We start from the raw sequence: 17,955 nt of genomic DNA on the forward strand, positions 1-17,955 counted from the left end.
ATTTGAAATGTAAATAAATAAAATAATAATAAATAAAAAATAAATAAAAACAAAGATCAAAAATCTAAAAGAAAAAAATAAATATGCTAAGAGAGTATTTATTTGGTTTGCTTTAATAGTTAAATTGGAAGTGATTCTTAGGCCAGGAAACACATGTCTCTAAACAATATGCAGACACATGTGATGTCACTACTCAGCAGCATTTTCCAATGAGGCGCTATTGGGGGAAAAACAAAGCAGAACCAAGCAAAACAGAAGGGGCAACTGTAGTTCACTTCAGTGAACTCATTTCATGAAACGAGATATTCTCTACTATAAGAAAGCTGAGGAAACTGAGAGTGATTCTAAGCATTTTTCTGTTAGCATGCTATCCTGCTATAATGGAGTTTCCTGTGAAACCTGTGCAATTATAAAGACTCATGGACTAGATTTTGATCTTACTCTAGTGATTTCTGACACATCCCCAGGGTTGAGGAGTACCATTTGCCTGGATGAGTTCAGTCATTCTCAGTTCCTTCGAAATTTATGCTTATCATTCTTTGAATGTATAACATCTTTTTCTCCAAACTCTTCATTATCTGGGATGATCTTTTACTATTGGGGACATTTATTCTCCCCAATAAAACATTTGCTTTTATTAGAGAATGATAATTTGCCCAAATATTCTTAAACAGTCAATGAGTCACTGTGACAGACCCTTGTTGCATTTTCTCATGAAATAATTTTTTCCATTGACTCACAGGAGCAGATGTTCTAACAATACCATGAAAATCTCCTTTCATCATTTTATCTGACCATAAGCAATCAGGTTCTTCTGTCTATGGAGCGAATTGCTGAACATGATTCAATTACCATAGAGTTTATGGTTAATTTTTTTAGAGTGAACAAAAATCCAAAAACTTTTATTTTTACATTTTACATATTTATCTAATGATATGTGTCATTCTTTGTTAAAAATTTCTAGCTCCTGACTCTCCTCCTCAGAACTTCTCTGTGAAACAGTTGTCTGGTGTCACCGTGATGTTGTCATGGCAACCACCCTTGGAGCCAAATGGAATTATCCTCTATTACACAGTTTATGTCTGGTAAGGATTTTTTGGAAGCAGTTCTGAGAACAAATATTAATTTGTAATATAATAGGAATGTAGTGTTTAATCTCAGAATGTGAGGCTGCATTAGAGCCCTGATTATTCATAGGTGGGATAAAATGCTTTTTTATTAAGAAACAAGTTTTCATCATATTATGCAGTTGGTCAGCAAATAAAAATCTTTGCAACTAAAATTTAAAAAAGTATGTTTTTCAAAGCCATACCAAATGTATACTCTTTAATGTCTGGATGATTAATTTACATGATTACAAATGTATGATTTAAAATATTTGATAGTCTTTTAACCTGCTCCATTTCCAACCTGGACTGGTTCACCTCTCCTTAGGTACCCTGGTGGTCCCCACTCCCTGTGTGTATTGATGCTGAACTTAGTGCAAACATCAGATCGATTGGCATAGCCTAGAATTCCTGGACTCAAAGCGATTCTTCTGTCTCAGCTTCCTGAGTAGCTGGGACTACACATGTGGGCCACCATGAGTAGTTTTTAAAGAAATACTTTGCACAACTATTTTCAAGTTAATTTCAATTAAATTTTTTTATCATGATGAAAGTAAATTTCCATTTTCTTGACACATGGCAAGGAATACTTCTTAAAAAATAAAATAAGTGTGCATGTGCGTGTGTGTGTTATGCATGTATATGCAGTGCATATATGCATATATGCATATATTTGTTCCTGTGTGATATGTACATGCAGACTGGAGAAGATGAAGTGTTGCCTTCCTCAAACCTTCTTTATGTTATTTCCTTGAGACAGGATCTTTCACAGAACCTGATTTCAGTACTTTAACCTGACTCTCTGACCAAAAATGCCCCAGTAGGTGCCTGACGCCACGGACATACATGCACTCAAATATGAGGCTCACTGGAAACACACGGGCATGCTCAGGGTTTTCATGAGTATGGTAAATTTGAACTCAGGCCTCCATGTTTACAGAGCAAGCATTCTTGCTCACTGAGCCATCTTCTTACTCTGGGATATGAAATTTTGGAGTCTCAAATCATACCTGAAAATTTTAATTAATTAGATTAATTTATTTAAATTAATTTAAATGAATTAAAAATTTATGTGTATGAGTTTTTTGTCTCCATGGATGTTTGTGTACTACATGTGTGTCTGGTGCCTGAGGAGACCAAAAGAGGTCATCACATCCCCTAGAACTAGAGTTGTAGATGGTTGTAGACCTCCATGTGGATATTGGGAATCTACCCTGGCTCTTCATCCCAGAGCCATCTCTCCAGGCTATAAAATGGACTCAATATCAAAAGGTATATAGAAAAGTTGCCAACACGCTTGACTTTTCTAATTAAATGCACAAGCACTCACAAACACAGATATAGACAAAACAGACATAGCATGTCTATATACAAACACTACAATGACCTAATTTATGTATTGTTGAATTAGACAGTAAACTACCATTCATAACTGATTGAAGCTGTATTATCATTTGTCGAGTAAATAAAAAGTATAGTTTTAAGGTTTAAAACTTAATCTCTGATTTTTTATAGTTTGTTTATGCCATAAGAATAATGCAATTTATATAGCATATAGCAGGATGACTATTTCACATAAATAAAGTATATTCAAGAAGGTTATCTATGTAATGAAGTAGCTAGAAATGTATTTTTTAGTTTCCATCAACTTTTTACTAAGACATTCCTTGAACGCTTTAGACAGTACAGCTATGAAGAGGTCACAAATTTTACTTTTTTCTTTCTTTGCTATTATCAGTTTAAGGAGGGAAGGTATGAAGCAGCTATCATCATCACTCACTATACATAGATTCAAGTTAGTGAGATACAGGATTTGTTTCTGTCTCTGATGTGTAGCTATCTGTGTGATTTCATCAAGACAGTGGTTCTCATACTTTCGAATGCTGGGGACCCATTAATACATTTTCTCATGTTGTGGTGACACTACACCCCCCCCCCCGAGTCATATGCTGGGGACCCATTAATACAGTTTCTCATGTTGTGGTGACACTACACCCCCCCCCCGAGTCATGAAATTATTTTTACTGCTACTTCATAACTCTAATGTTGAAACTGTTATGAATCATAATGTAAATCTATGAAATGCAGGTCATTTAATATATGACCCCTGTGAAAGGGTCATTTGACCACAAGAAGCCACTACTCGCGGGTTGAAAACTGCTGCTTTAAAGTCTTCAAAAATGCTGTCTGCTACACGAGCCAGATCTCTAAGAATTCCCCCACCTCTCATGATTCTCAGATTCCTTCTTTCCAGTTGTAATATTTACAAATTCTTATAAAGCTACCCATTTGGATAGTTTTTTCTTTTAGTGTGTTTTTGAGAAGAAGGGTTCCAGGTTACCATTCTGGGTGACTATTTCCTTGTCATAAAGGTTTCTCTACAAAATTCTTCATAAGGACTGATGTGTATTCATTTTGTTCCAACTACCATGCTAGTCACAGTTTGTAGATGAATTATTTAGAAATGTATATTAATCTTCTACAACTTAAAATAATTTGTTCCTCTAAAATCTTCATCATGAAACAATGCTTATCATATCAATATGCTAAGGTAATATTTTCCCTCATTATATCAACAAATTATGGGTTTTAATGATACACAGCCTTTTCTATAGGCAAATATATTAATGAAACAGTTTTATTAGAACACTATACATATATTCTTTCAATGAACTTGTAATTGATACACAATGCTCTTGTAAAGTCATACAAAGCTAATTTACTTGATATATTCTTTAATTCAGCTTGGATTTATTTAACAATTTTGCCTCTGTATGTTATGTGTCAGGAAAACTGACAGTTTTCTCCAAAATTGCCACAATCCTACAAGGTATAGGTAAAAGGCTATGGAGTAAAAGCAACACTATTATTCTAGTTTATATATAAGTCTTACCTTGAACGTGTTTTGTTTCTTAAACACTATGAGGAACAATACTAAGTCACTGTTTGACAGATATATATTAATACACATATAGAAATAAAACATGTGTAGAACCCCAAAGTGATTGTAGACATATTTAATATATAATCATATACCACTATATAATTGCTTAAAAGGATTCGCTGAAGGTCTTTGTTTGGGGTTTTAAAACAATTTTAGTACAGTTCTTTATTAAATGTATGGGTCTATGCAATAGGTAAAATACAAGTTTTATACATGACTTTTGTATGACATCAACTATGCATGGCCCCATTTTTGTGTTTTTACAAGATGTTCATATTATTGAAAATGACTTAACAGAATAATACAAGTAACACCAGTACTTGGGCTATTGAGGCAGGAGAACCATGAATTCAAGGTCAGCCTAACATGCATAGTTACAGCATATTTTTAAAAAATTACCTGAAATTTAAAGCATTTCATATAGACCAGCACAGAGAATGGGATATTTCTTGACTGGGATTCTCATTTTGTACAATGTTGGTAGAAAAGATTTATTTATTTAATTATTTAACTATCAATCTATTTATTTATTTATTTATTTATTTAGATATTTTCTTTATATACATTTCAAATGTTATCCCCTTTCCTAGTTTCCTGTCCAAAAATCCCCTATCATCCCCCCTTTCCTGGTATGTTAAGAAGTCAGAGAGTATCACAGTGGAGGCAGCTTATGAAGAATGAAGTCACCATGACTCATTAGAGGTTGGAGGGCAGCATCACGGCATGTACTTCTGTGGTTTGCTGAGTGAATGAAAGTAACATGCTTAAGCAGATTCAAGTGCAAGATCAAACAAGAGCTCTAGTAAGACTCCAAGAAGTGAAAAATTAATTAGCAAATGCTAGCTTGTATTAGGAAGTGATTTCATAAATTAATTATGAAATTAAAATTAAAGAATATTCACACCACTTGGGTTATCAGTACTAAGTGAGAAAAGGAATGAGCATATGTAAAAGTTTCTTTTATTCACCTGATGTAATTGTTATTTCAAAAGCTTACTGGTGGATTAGCTCATCCTTTCTTTCTGAACTCTGTCTGGCTGGTTCAAATCAGATGTTCTGGCTCAGGCTCCTCTCCCACCTGACTAATCCAATCTGGCTTCCCTCAGTTTCTCACTGAATTGCTCTACTTGGCTTCACACTAACTGTGGCAATCTGTTGAACTCATCTGGCTCCTTCTCATTTTCTTACTTCAGTTGCCTCTGCTGACCGGCTCTGCATTACATGAACTCACTAACAAATTCAACCCCACTCCACTGCCTGCAATTGACTTACCAAACACAACTCACACAACTCAACTCAACTGACTCCCAAATGTCTGTCTGTCTGTCTGTCTGTCTCTATCTCTGTCTCTGTCTCTCTCTGTCTCTCTCTCTGTCTCTGTTTGTCTCTGTGTCTCTGTCTCTGTCTCTGTCTCTCTNTCTGTCTGTCTGTCTGTCTGTCTGTCTGTCTGTCTGTCTNTCTCTCTCTCTCTCTCTCTCTCTCTCTCTCTGCCCCGTGCACTGCTCTTAAATAGCTTCTCTTTCCTGTGCTGTTCTCATAAGAGTTGGGTATATCCTATCTCTGACCATTTTGTCAGATCTTTGTCTGATTCATCACTTTGTTTGCCGCTCAGACATGGCTGCTTCCTTCTACAAACTAACCTTACCTTCATTGTTAGATATTAATGGTATGTATTATGGCATGTCTGTATTCTATCCAGAGGAATTAAAGTTGTATGCTGTATTTGTATTCCAGCTGAATCATATAGACTAGGACTTTGAATGTAATCCTTTGCCAGAGAACCCATGTTGCTGGGTTAAACTTCCTGTACAAGCCTAGAATAACTAAAAAACAAAAATAGTTTATAAACTAGATATTTATACCAACATGAAACAAAATATCAAATGATGAAGATGAGAATGAAAATTCACCTTTTATTAAGTTCCAACCTTGGTTAGGAAAGTATGTCTACCTATAAGTATTTTCAAAAATGAGAAAATCTGTTTAGGAATAGCCAAGTAATTTTGGTATTATAGATGTTCATTTGTTTCTTTTGTTGGAAATTATCATTTGGCAAGGACCCATGTTGCCAGAAACAAGGAAGTTGGTAAAGAAGATTGGGTTAATGATTTAGAATAGTATTTCGCAACCTATGGGTCATGACCCCTTTGTGAGTTGAACAACCCTTTTAAGGGTCAACTATCAGATATCCTACATATCATACACTTATGGCTTATAATAATAGAAAATTCAGTTAAGACATAGGAACAAAAATAATTTTATGATTGGGGATCACCACCACGTGAGGAATTATAGTAAAATATCACAGTCTTAGGAAGGTTGAAAGCCACTGCTCTAGAATTAACTTTAGCCTAGGTGTTTTAAGGCAGTCAGATAATTTACATGTAAAAATATCAAGTAACTTTATCTTTAATCTTCTAATGATGCTAATTCAAGACAGTTTCTTCATACAGCTCATGAATGAAAATAATAAAAGTATATAGCATTTTTCAGAATTCTTCCAAAGCAAATTAAATTTATTTTGAAATATAAAAACCAAAAACGGTTTTAAAATATTCTGCCAAACTTAGAATTAAACTTAGTAAAAACAATTACAGATGGCTACCTTTACATTTGTTCACAGTTTTAATCTTGAATGATGTAAAATATCTCTTTTAGAGATTCAGTATTGAGTAACATTCATACATTTAAAAATGATGCATTCATGACTTTGGATACATAAGGCTGAGATTCCTTCTTGATCCTTTCCTTTCCATATTCTCCTTAACTCCTTGTTCTACACATGGATGGTGCAGATGGTTTTTCAAGTTAACAATTTCCTACATCTTTGGCTTTCTCATATCTTCCTTTCCTAGGTTTTGGTCATAATTAAATTAATTATTCATCACTTTAAATTCCTCTTTAATGTCTATGAGAAAATAAAAAATTACTGTCCTGTTCTTAGAGAAATCACATTGTTCCTAATGAATTCTATTATATTGAAATTGTTGCTTTTTCTCCGATTAGAGGCTAAAATCTGTTTCTTATTATATTTGATGTCTATGATAATTTCTTATATATTGTAGATGTTCAGTAAGTCTGGGTAAATTCTTTTGAATATTGGTTTTTATATATTCATCTCTAAGTTGACAACATCATATATGTTTATTTGGGATACAGTCTAAAGGCACACACTGTCCACCTGAAAAGCTGTAATAGTAGATGTGTAAGATGTGTGAATAGTTTATTTTTAAAAGTGGACTATGTGTCATGGTTAAACAGGTGAGCATGCATACCATATCACTCATGGTCAAAAACATGCAAACAAAAATTGGAGAAGTTTTTCCAGTTAGATTTGTAGAAGCTGAGAAAATAATAGTATCCAGATTAACAATGAGAGTCTGCCCAACATATACTCTCAGATATTCTTGATATGGCTCTTGAAATAATTTAAAAATTAGAATGGTAATCATTGAGAAGCAACACTAAGACAAGCATCAAATTCATTTGATTCAATGGTCATAAAGTTTAAACTGCCAAAATAAAATGACCATAATAAAGAGGAATCTGTTATCTGTTGAGGAATCACCACAGTTTTATCACTAGTAATAGCTAAGGAAGGAGAAAGGAGATCATTGAGGATTATTTAAGACAACCATAGCTAAGTATTCATGGTATGCCTATATTAAGTAGTTAACCTGTGGAAAGATATCAAATATTTATTACTAACATATGAGACAAGAGAAGTAACATAATATATACAAGAACTTATACATAGAAATTCTATTAGATGTTAAACCAATAAGTACAGAACATGAAAATAAAATCTAACCCAGCTAATGCAAAAGTTATAGTCACAATTACATATCAAATCTTAGAGGAGTGAATCTGCCAGGCTACAGATTTGCCTACTGATGGCTCCTTGGAGACAGAGAGGTTGCACTTGGTCCAGAGATTTGTGTGCCACTCACACACTCATAGCAGCTGTTAAGACTTGAGGAGTCAGGCTTTCCCTCAGTGACACTCCACTTCCCTCTCCTTTTACTTCACCTTTGTTCAGTTTTATGATAAACCATTCAAGTGAAATTGTGAGCTCTATAAATTTATTTATGTTCATTTATTTTCTACTGTATTTCTTAAAATACCGTAACACTATATCTGGAGGAGTGTATTGAATAGTACCATTTGTTTCTAGTCACACACTCTGAACTCAGAATGTTTTCCACTGTCATAAGTTATCCAATTATTTCTCAGATACCAGTGCTTACATTTGAATTAAATTGATGCTTCTGTAACAGCAAAAGCAGACTGAAATGTATCTCTGCAGATACCACTTCTTCGCACAGGTTTTGTTATTATCTTAAAACTTGAGGATTCAAATATTTTACTGCAAAAGAAGAAACATTTTCTATTCACTGGGGAAATCTACTTACATTTATGTTTCCAAAGAAGAAAAATATGAAATGGCAGGAGATATTATTTTTTGTGATACCACTCTCTTCCCTTATATAAATTCTTTAATAATTTTATTGTTCTTAGGATGCACATCTGTTTGTAAATAGTGGTTTTAGGACCACTACATAAGTATTTATTCTTGGATTTAAATACTGTGAAGACTCAATTCAAAATTATGGGAACTGAGTTAGTGTGACTAAAAAAAATAATTACATTGCTACACTTTTGCAACATTTTAACACTTTTTAAAAATTAGTTTCCCTTGCTAGATTTCTATACTTAGAAAGCTTGGCGTCTATATTGATTTAGTTACTTAGAAAGTTTGGAGTCTATATTGATTTAGTTTATTTACTTGTCAGAAGCAGCATTTTTAAGTACCTTAAAGATTCTAACTAAATAACAGGTGCCATTTCTGGTTTCTTCTCTCTCTTCTCTTCTCTTCTCTCTCTCTCTCTCTCTCTCTCTCTCTCTCTCTCTCTCTCTCTCTCTCTTTCTCTCTCTCTGTAAATTGCACAACTTGTTTTAGGTGGCATTTCTNCTCTCTCTCTCTCTCTCTCTCTCTCTCTCTCTCTCTCTCTTTCTCTCTCTCTGTAAATTGCACAACTTGTTTTAGGTGGCATTTCTAGTAAATAATTGTATGCATACATACATACATACATACATACATACATACATACATACAATCACACTCCCTTTTGGGGATAGATCAGTAATCTCAGCAGTTGAGCAGCAGAGGTTTACAGACACCATGAGTCTGAAGCAAGGGCTACCTAAGACCCTCCCTCAAAACAAACCAAACGCAAAGAGGTATTTTTGCTCAGAATTGTTTATTTACTTATTTGAATTGGCATAGAAGTAAAACTCACCAATATGCAACATATGAGAAAGGGTTTTACCTGACAAAATAATAACGTAAGAATGATCTTGCCAACATCAGAAAGAACAAAATATGTGAGCAATGAAGGCATTGGTGTGCAAAGTGTGCTAAAGTAACTTTGAATACAGTGTGTTTTTACATGTTTGTCTTAGTCTGCTGTTCCTTGGACAAATGCCTGAGGAAAGGGGCTGGAGAGATTGCCAAGAGCTTCAGTGAGTGCTATTGCACAGGACCAGAGATCAGATCTCAGCACCCATGCTAGGCAGCTCACAACTACCAGCAACTCCAACTCTAGAGGACCTGATACCTCTCATCTATGTAGACCCCACATCTCACATGTACAGTCCCCCCCACATGCTTACACATAATTATAAATGAAATTAACACATGAACAAAACAAATTAAGAAAGGGAAGTTTCTATTACTATTATTACTATTACTACTACTAGTAGTATTTGATTCACAGCTCACAGTTTCAGAAGTTTCACTCAATTACAGCATGGCGCATGGTTTTGAAGGAGCATCTTACCTCATGGCTGCCAGATAGAAGAGAGAACTACAAAATATTTACTTTAGATATTCTCTTTTTCTACATTTTTTTTCTGCTTAGGCCTTCAACCTTTGGGGTAATATACCGCACGATCATGTCATCTTTCCTCGATAGTTAATCCTCTCTGAAGATATGCTGTCAGACATACCCAGAGGCATACTTTTTCTAGGTGCTTCTCAATCTAATAAAGTTGAACTATCCCTGGAGCCACTAAAATTGGTCCAAGATACTTATCATTATAAACATTTGATTCAATTAATAAATATACTTGGAAGCTAATGAAGTTAATCTATTGAAGTAGTCTGGAATTTACTAATTTCAAAACTTCAGAATAAGTGGCATCTTTATCAAGTTAAGCCAAGAAATTACTGTATTTTTGCTGTATTGCTACATATTTTTGATGTACTAGTCCTCAAAAGTAGGCAGGAGAATTTATTCTGAATGACAGTTTTACTTTTCTTCTGTCTCTCTTAGGGATAAATCATCATTAAAAACTATTAATGCAACTGAATTATCACTGGAGTTGTCCGACTTAGACTATAATGTTGACTATAGTGCCTATGTAACAGCTAGCACAAGATTTGGTGATGGGAAAACAAGAAGCAGCATCATTAATTTTCGAACACCAGAGGGAGGTGAGTTTTTAGGGTCTCAATCAACTTGATGAGTATTTAGCTCAAAAGGCATCATATATCAAAAATGTGTATTAAGCCTAAAACCCATCCTTAGCTGGATGCAAAATTGTGTCTACTTCCTTTGTGTGCGCTGTTGGGAGATGGAAGTAATCTGTCTATGCTTCAAGTTTCCATTTGTTGAAGTGGCAACAGTATATGACATCTCTGGGTTCTTATGAGGCATAAGGAGTAAACATCCAGGGATGAATTCATTCAGCACAGGACTTAACACATGAGCAACATTTTACCTGCAGGTTAAATGTAGCAAAATAAAATATGTAACATTGACTTTCTGTTGGCTTTTAGCTTTTAGTATTTCAAGACTTTCCAATAAAGTAGGAATTCATAGTCATGTGCTCTGTCATAGAAATTAGCTATTATGTTATCTGCAAATCAAGGACAGTGGTTATCTTGTAGAGCCTTGACAAGGAGGAACTCACTCTCTGTAATTGTCATATGGTAAAAGGGTAGAATAACACCCTGATGTAGGCTATGATTTCATTTCTGACACTGACATAGATAGCATTCCTAATTTAAGGTTTTTTTGAAAAAGGATTATTCTCATTTTTCAATTTATCAACTTCTCGAAAACTTAAGAAACTTCAATGTAACTTCTGGCCATGACTGAAACATTTCTGAATTGCTTGTTTTATAGAGCCCAGCGATCCTCCCAAAGATGTCCACTACGTGAATCTCAGTTCTTCATCAATAATTCTCTTTTGGACTCCTCCTGTAAAACCAAATGGAATCATACAATATTATTCTGTTTATTACCAAAATACTTCAGGTACTTTTGTGCAGGTAAGAACTGTGGATTTCTTTTCATGACCTCAATATTGTTAATGTTTGGACTATTTGTATTGATAATTGTCTCATTGGTGTATCAAATCATGATGAAATGTCAGGTACTCCTAAATTTTCTGCCTGATCACTCTGTCTCTGTCTCTCTGATTCTCTGTCTCTCTCTCTCTGTCTCTCTTTTTCTCCCTGTGCCCCTCTCATCAGTTTTATGTCTCTTAGCAACCCCACACAAAGAAAATTCAATTCTATTTTCTACAGTAATTTTTTTCTTTTAACAACAATGCATTCATTTACTTTGATCTATTTCTTAGCTGAAAACCACTTTAATTTTGTTTGTATACAATATGAATGGTTTCCGTGGTTAAATATCGTTGCTTATTTTATTGGTTTCCTTTAGCTTTTGAGATTATAATTACATCATCTTCTCCTTTCTTCTTTCCAAAGCCTCCCATATATTCTTACTGTCTTTAAAATCCATGAACTCTATTTTTCGTTAATCTATCCACCTGTCTTTCCATCTATGTATCTATGTTTCTATGTTTCTATGTATGTATGTATGTATGTATGTATGTATGTATGTATGTATCTATCTATCTATCTATCATCTATCTATCTATCTATCTATCTATCTATCTATCTATCTATCTATCTGAGTTATATATATATATATTCCTAGCACATAAGTAAAGTCTACTCAGTCTGTATAATGTTACTTGTATGCATATTTTCAGGGCTGTTTACCTGATTTGGATAACTAATTGGTGTGCTCTTCCCTACAGAAGACCATTTCTCCCATGTTCTGCATTGCTTAGTTTCCTGTCATTGTCTGCGTAGGCCTGGGGCCTCACAGACTTTCCTCATCCACTTCAGCATGTCTGTAGGTATTGTCCTTGTTCAGCTCACATTTTGGCAGCCACGTGGACGTGACTCTGAGGATATACCTTCTGACATTACTAAGAGACATAATCTTACAGCAAAATCTTGTGATTGTCTAGCTCTCACAGTCTTCACTCATTTTTGCTGTATCCATTGGGTCTGGCATCCACAACTGTGCATTTTGATTGGTTGTGCTATTCTGTAAGGGTATCTGTTGAAAGTGAACTTACATTAGCAAGGGCTCAGGACTACATTTATTTGTATTTGTGGTTATAAAGACAAATATTTATAATATAGTATTTTTTTCTTCAATTGAAATATTTTCATTGTTGAGGAGCAAGTTTTTATAGTCACAATGCCATTATTAATGCTTACCACCAGATATAAAAAAATACAGAGAACATATCATTATCCGTCTGAAGAATGTAGGTCATGGGACTGCAGTCTGCAAAGAGTAATGATCTGGGATATGAACATAGAAGTAATGAAAAAGCCAAGAGTAATTTAGAGAGATGTTTTCAATTTTGTCCAAAATTGTTATATTATTTCTCTAGATTAAAGTTTTTCATATTTTAATATATAAAAAAGAAAAGAAGAGTAGTGTGATCCAGTCACAGACAGGGAGTTGAAATATCATCTGGAAACAGGAATTTAAAGGAATGCTGTAGTTTATAAAATACAGTTTTTACTGGGAGAAAAGCCTTGCTGAATTGATTGTGACTGTCAATTCTTATTTCTAGGTGTCATCCTAATTAAAAGAAGATGGCAGATATCTTGGAATGGCCCAGTTCCATGTGTTGTTTAGGATGTTTAGCTTAATCAGAGTTGGGACTTCTGATTGACAGCCTCTAGGTCTAGGCTATAGTATGCCCTGCTGAGGTCATCTGTAGCTGAGTATCTGTAGCTGAGTATGGGCTGTGAGGACCAGGGTAAGGGCAGAGCTTTGCAAACTATCTCAGCCAAAGGCCTTGGAACCCAATGTCCAGAGACCAGGTCAACATTCACATTCTGTCCTCTAAATGGTATGACATAAATTTGCACCTAATAAGAACACTACTTTATAACAAATACTTAAATTCAGATATACATGTAATTATAGACTCAGGTATTTTAAACAAATGCTTTAAGAACAAAGACCAAACGACAGGTTTGTGTTTTCTCTGTACATCAAGCAGATCTTCTGTCTTCTTCTGAAAGCTGACAAGAAGCAAGACAATTATTTCTTACCACCGAGTCCCTCGCAGACCTAACATTATCTCTCCTTACCATGAAAGATGGTCAACTTGAAGACCTTCCATTTTTCTGCATTTTAAAAAAAAGCATCAGAAGATAGTGTAGTTTGAAATCTTAGCAGTGGTTTTGCTTATGTCCAATTTACTTGCCATTTGGGCACAACAACACTTTGGTTCTCACAGTCTATAACTGTACCTTATTTTTTGAACATCCACCTTTGGTGTCAGCATGATCTTCTAAACCTGTATATTTGAACCTGAGTATATGGCATGATCCCATTTTCAACTCATCTGCCTTTGAACAGGTTATCTCCTATTAAGTAATCTTAAGGATGCTTTTAAGCAAGACAGCTGCAGGGGTGTCCAGGCTAATGATGTTAAAACATTTCAGAAGTACAGTCTCATGTTGCTTCACATTCCCTCAGGCTTTAGTGCACTCCTAAAATTAATGTTCAAAGTCGCATATCTTCTCTATCTGTTGTTTTTTAAGTTGGTAGAAAAAAATTACTTGGAATGGAAAATCATGTAGAAGATTATGTATATATCTTTTATCTTCTGCTTTCTTCTCCCCATGGAACTTTGTGGAAACACCCCCGCACTTCGCATGTTTTATTTGCCTCCTATCTAGACATCTGGTCTAAGTCTTAGGATCCTTCCGTTACAGCGAACATCTTGTAAATGTGGGACATATAACATTTATATTCCCTCTATGTTCCCGGGGTAGTTTCATGCATAGGTTTGATGGTCAATAAATATTTTAATTGAAATAGTATAAAATTTTGCCATGGACCAAGATTTTCAGTACTTAGGTAGATATCAGAAGCATTTGAGCACAGACTGAAGCCTCCTTTTCGTGCTTTCTTGAGTACTTTAAGCACATTGCTACTGTCCAATCATCCTCCCTAATTCCTTCAGTCATCACATATAGTGTTTAGTATGGGAAATTACCTCTTATTCAGTTCCCACTAACATGTGTCACGTTTTCAGAATATTTCTGACAGAATGCCATATGTGTTCAGAAGTGCTAAAATAAGTTTTCCTGAAAATAAAATTTGAAAGCATCTGTAAGGTGCCTTTTGGCCGTGTTTTCATGAATAAAGTATTAAGGTTTTATTAGATAATTGGAGCCAAAAGACGTTATAAGCCAAAATTAAAAATGTGAGGTGAGGAAATAAATGGAACATTCACCTGGGTAAGGTCTAAAATTTTATGACTTTGTTTCGTGTCTATGCATGCTAAGTCATACACCCAACAGGAGTGAACTTTTGGTGATTCAAAATAATTACTTTTTTTGTAATGCTTTTGGATAATTAGAATAAATTCTATTCCCCCAAAGCCCCTCTAAAATCCATTCAGATAACCTTCCAGTAATTATTACTTGTGAGTGGTGCTTATATAAGCCAGATATGCTATTTGTAAAGTTGAGGTATTGGAAGGCATCCAAACTCATATATCACATTTTCTGAGAAATTGTTACATGGCTTTAACAAGTGTATTCTCAAAAAAGACACTACAAAATCAAAGCAAATCTTTGATTATACTGTCAGATAACATTAAAAAAAACTCAAAAACTTAATGAATTTTAAATTAACAAATTGTAGAATCATGCTGAGAAAAAACTTAATCAAATAGAGTATCCTATGTTAATTGTTTAAGCAAATTATTCTTGCTTTTGTTTTGATTAAGCCCGGTATTAATTTGTGTGTATCGTTGGAGACTAATCCTCAATAACTCTCTATAAAGTTATTCCTACTTTATTGTTAAGGGTGAACCTTTGAGATTAGATATTGGTCCAGTCATGCATATAAGATTTAAAGTGATTTCTGTATGTTGCATGATGCATTTTCTCATTGTATACAAACATTCTTATAAAAGTATTGAGACAGGGTCTCACATAGCTCTGGCTTCATGAAAGTCACTATGTAGCAGAGACTGACCTTGAACTAGGAATTCCCCTTTATTCAATCCTCCGGGTGCTGACATTACTAGATGCACCACTGTAGTAAGAATCTTGGTGTTTTGGTTTCCTTTAAAAACAGAGATATATTATAAGAATGTGTTTTGGTTTTAATCCCAGGTGTGGGATGTGGGGCTTCTTCAGATTGTCCACAGCAGCTGCCTAAGGTTTGCCTCGGGCTCTGACAGGGGCTTGATTTTGCAAGTTGCAGATAGTTTCTGTGATTGTGCGACATTTGAAATTCTGGGGACTTTTCAGAGGATATATAAAATGCTGGGGGGGGGGGGCCCTGAGAGGTGGGGTGTGGTCATTGGTTTTTGTTGGTTGCTATTTTTTGTAGTTTGTTAAGTAGTCATGAGCAAGGAAGAAACAAGAAGAAGTGATTAGATAGCCGGATGGTAAAGATCAGACTTGCTCCAAGAAATTGACTTGCCTAATCAGCAGGAACCAATGATGACTTGCCTAATCAGCAGGAACCAATGATGATGTGGCCCAATTTCTGCCCCCTCACTGTATTCAGGGATCTCTTTCTGTTCCTCTCCATCACATTTTCTCTCTTATGTAGTGTAGGGAGGGGCAAAGAAAGGAAGAAAAGGATGGAGAAGGGGCAAGAAAGAAGAACCCACAAAGCAGTTCACAGTCAGCTGCATGTCATTCTTAGCTAACTTTGTGTTTTTATTTAAATTTATTTTTCTTTAATTTAGAATTCTTTCTGGTTGACTATGTATATTATTTTAACTGTTGTCCAGAAAGGAAACTGTGACACAAATTCTTTAAATCCGGAAAAAAATTAATTTTTATTCTCACTCTGTATGTAAGAGTGTAGTAACTGCTTTTGTTCTTCCCCTATAAAGAATCACTGGAGATGAATAATAGTAATGGTTTGAGTTTGTAGAAAAGGCAAATACTTTCTCACTTTTATTATTATTAATGGGAAAAAGAAAGTATAAAACTGTTTTATTTTTTATTTTTCAAATCTGTTGGAATATATCCAATGCTTCAAAAAACTTTCTGAAAGTTTCAAAGGGAAATTCAAGCTCGGTCAGCATAGCCATGGAGTTCTCTCTTGGCCACTTGACATTTCTGCTGTGCAAAGCTCAGGGCTTGTTCTCTTCAATATTTTATGTATTGATCTGGTAAGAAAAAGTGCTCCCATCTATTCCACTTTTAAAACAAACCTAATTCCAGTTTAGTTTTTATGACAGCATCACTTTGTGTTGTTTCTCCTAAGAATTAAAATATTAAATTGATACTAAAATGATAACACATTCTGGTCAATAACTATTTTTGCAACATCTGTGCATACTAAAGCACACTCCAAATATTTAAAATAATGTGTTTATCTTTCAGAATTTTACACTTCTTGAAGTAACCCAGGAGCCTGGCAATGTGACTGTGTCTGCAAGGGTATATAAACTGGCAGTATTCAGCTACTATACATTTTGGCTAACAGCAAGTACTTCAGTTGGAAATGGGAATAAAAGCAGTGACATAATTCATGTCTACACAGACCAAGACAGTATGTAAATGAACACATCTTTATCTTTAATCAGAAAAAAATGAAAATCTGATAGTTATGTCAGGAACTTTTCTCTATTTGTGTGCACTGATATTGAAATCTGTTTGATATATTTAACTACTTCTCCCAGGAGCTTAAAATGTGTTTAAACTTATAACTATTACAGTTTATTCTACATTTTTCTATTATAATATTATTTTCACAGGGCTGACGATGATAAATCTTAACACTGTGCTGTGAGCTGAGAGTTCTCCACTGCAGGGTTCTCCATAAGCACTTCGAGGTCCACTGCTTTTTCTCTGACTTCACACCTAACGTACATTAAATCTCAATTCACTATTTTGTTCTGTTACAGCACCCTATAGAAGAAGTAACACATTTTCTGCCCATCATACCTTACAGTAACATTTAAACATGTGTAGATAGAAGAAAGTCATAAATTGGCTAATACAAGCATGACAAGAGAATATTTTCCTTGTCTTTAGTAAAAAATAAATTTTGAATAATAGACAGGCTCAACACTGGCTTTTGTACTACCTATTCATTAAAATCTTGTTGATTCTGTTGCTCTGAGAGATGTTACAGTCATATGAAATGGACAGGGAACAATACTCCCACAAGCCTGGATGACCTGTGACACATGCCTGCTCATTTGTCTCTCAAATTGCTTAAACGAATCTCCAGCATCTAATTTTCTTTCCAGACTTTACACACAGGAATTCATGAACGAATTTTTAATTGTCTTTGTGACAAACATAACAAAATATCTGTTTTTAATTAAAGGAATGTTTTGTAGACAGCTTCTTCAGAATCGTGTTCATGCTGAACGTTCACAAAACTATGATGTCTATTCAAACGCTTGATATAATCTTTTTTTGTTGTTTATTTCAGTTTCAGTTTTCGGAATGCAATGGAAAGTGGACTGCTGCCCATTTCCCACGTGGCTTCCGCTTCTCCTTTGTTTAATATTAAAGATTTATTTCTT

The 17,955-nt window shown here is 34.6% G+C and overlaps 1 protein-coding gene across 1 annotated transcript in view; it reads left to right on the plus strand.

Moving 5' to 3' along the window:
• The window catches only part of Ptprq (protein tyrosine phosphatase receptor type Q), a 188,705-nt gene that overhangs the window by 56,061 nt on the left and 114,689 nt on the right, over nt 1-17,955 (plus strand). Inside the window, exons 17-20 of the mRNA XM_021205432.1 lie at nt 965-1,085; nt 10,386-10,546; nt 11,241-11,386; nt 16,802-16,970. Coding sequence (XP_021061091.1) covers nt 965-1,085; nt 10,386-10,546; nt 11,241-11,386; nt 16,802-16,970 — 597 coding nt within the window. The remainder of the gene's footprint in view (nt 1-964; nt 1,086-10,385; nt 10,547-11,240; nt 11,387-16,801; nt 16,971-17,955) is intronic.

Source organism: Mus pahari, chromosome 9, assembly GCF_900095145.1.
Source record: "Mus pahari chromosome 9, PAHARI_EIJ_v1.1, whole genome shotgun sequence".
NCBI classification, from domain to species: Eukaryota; Metazoa; Chordata; class Mammalia; order Rodentia; family Muridae; genus Mus; species Mus pahari.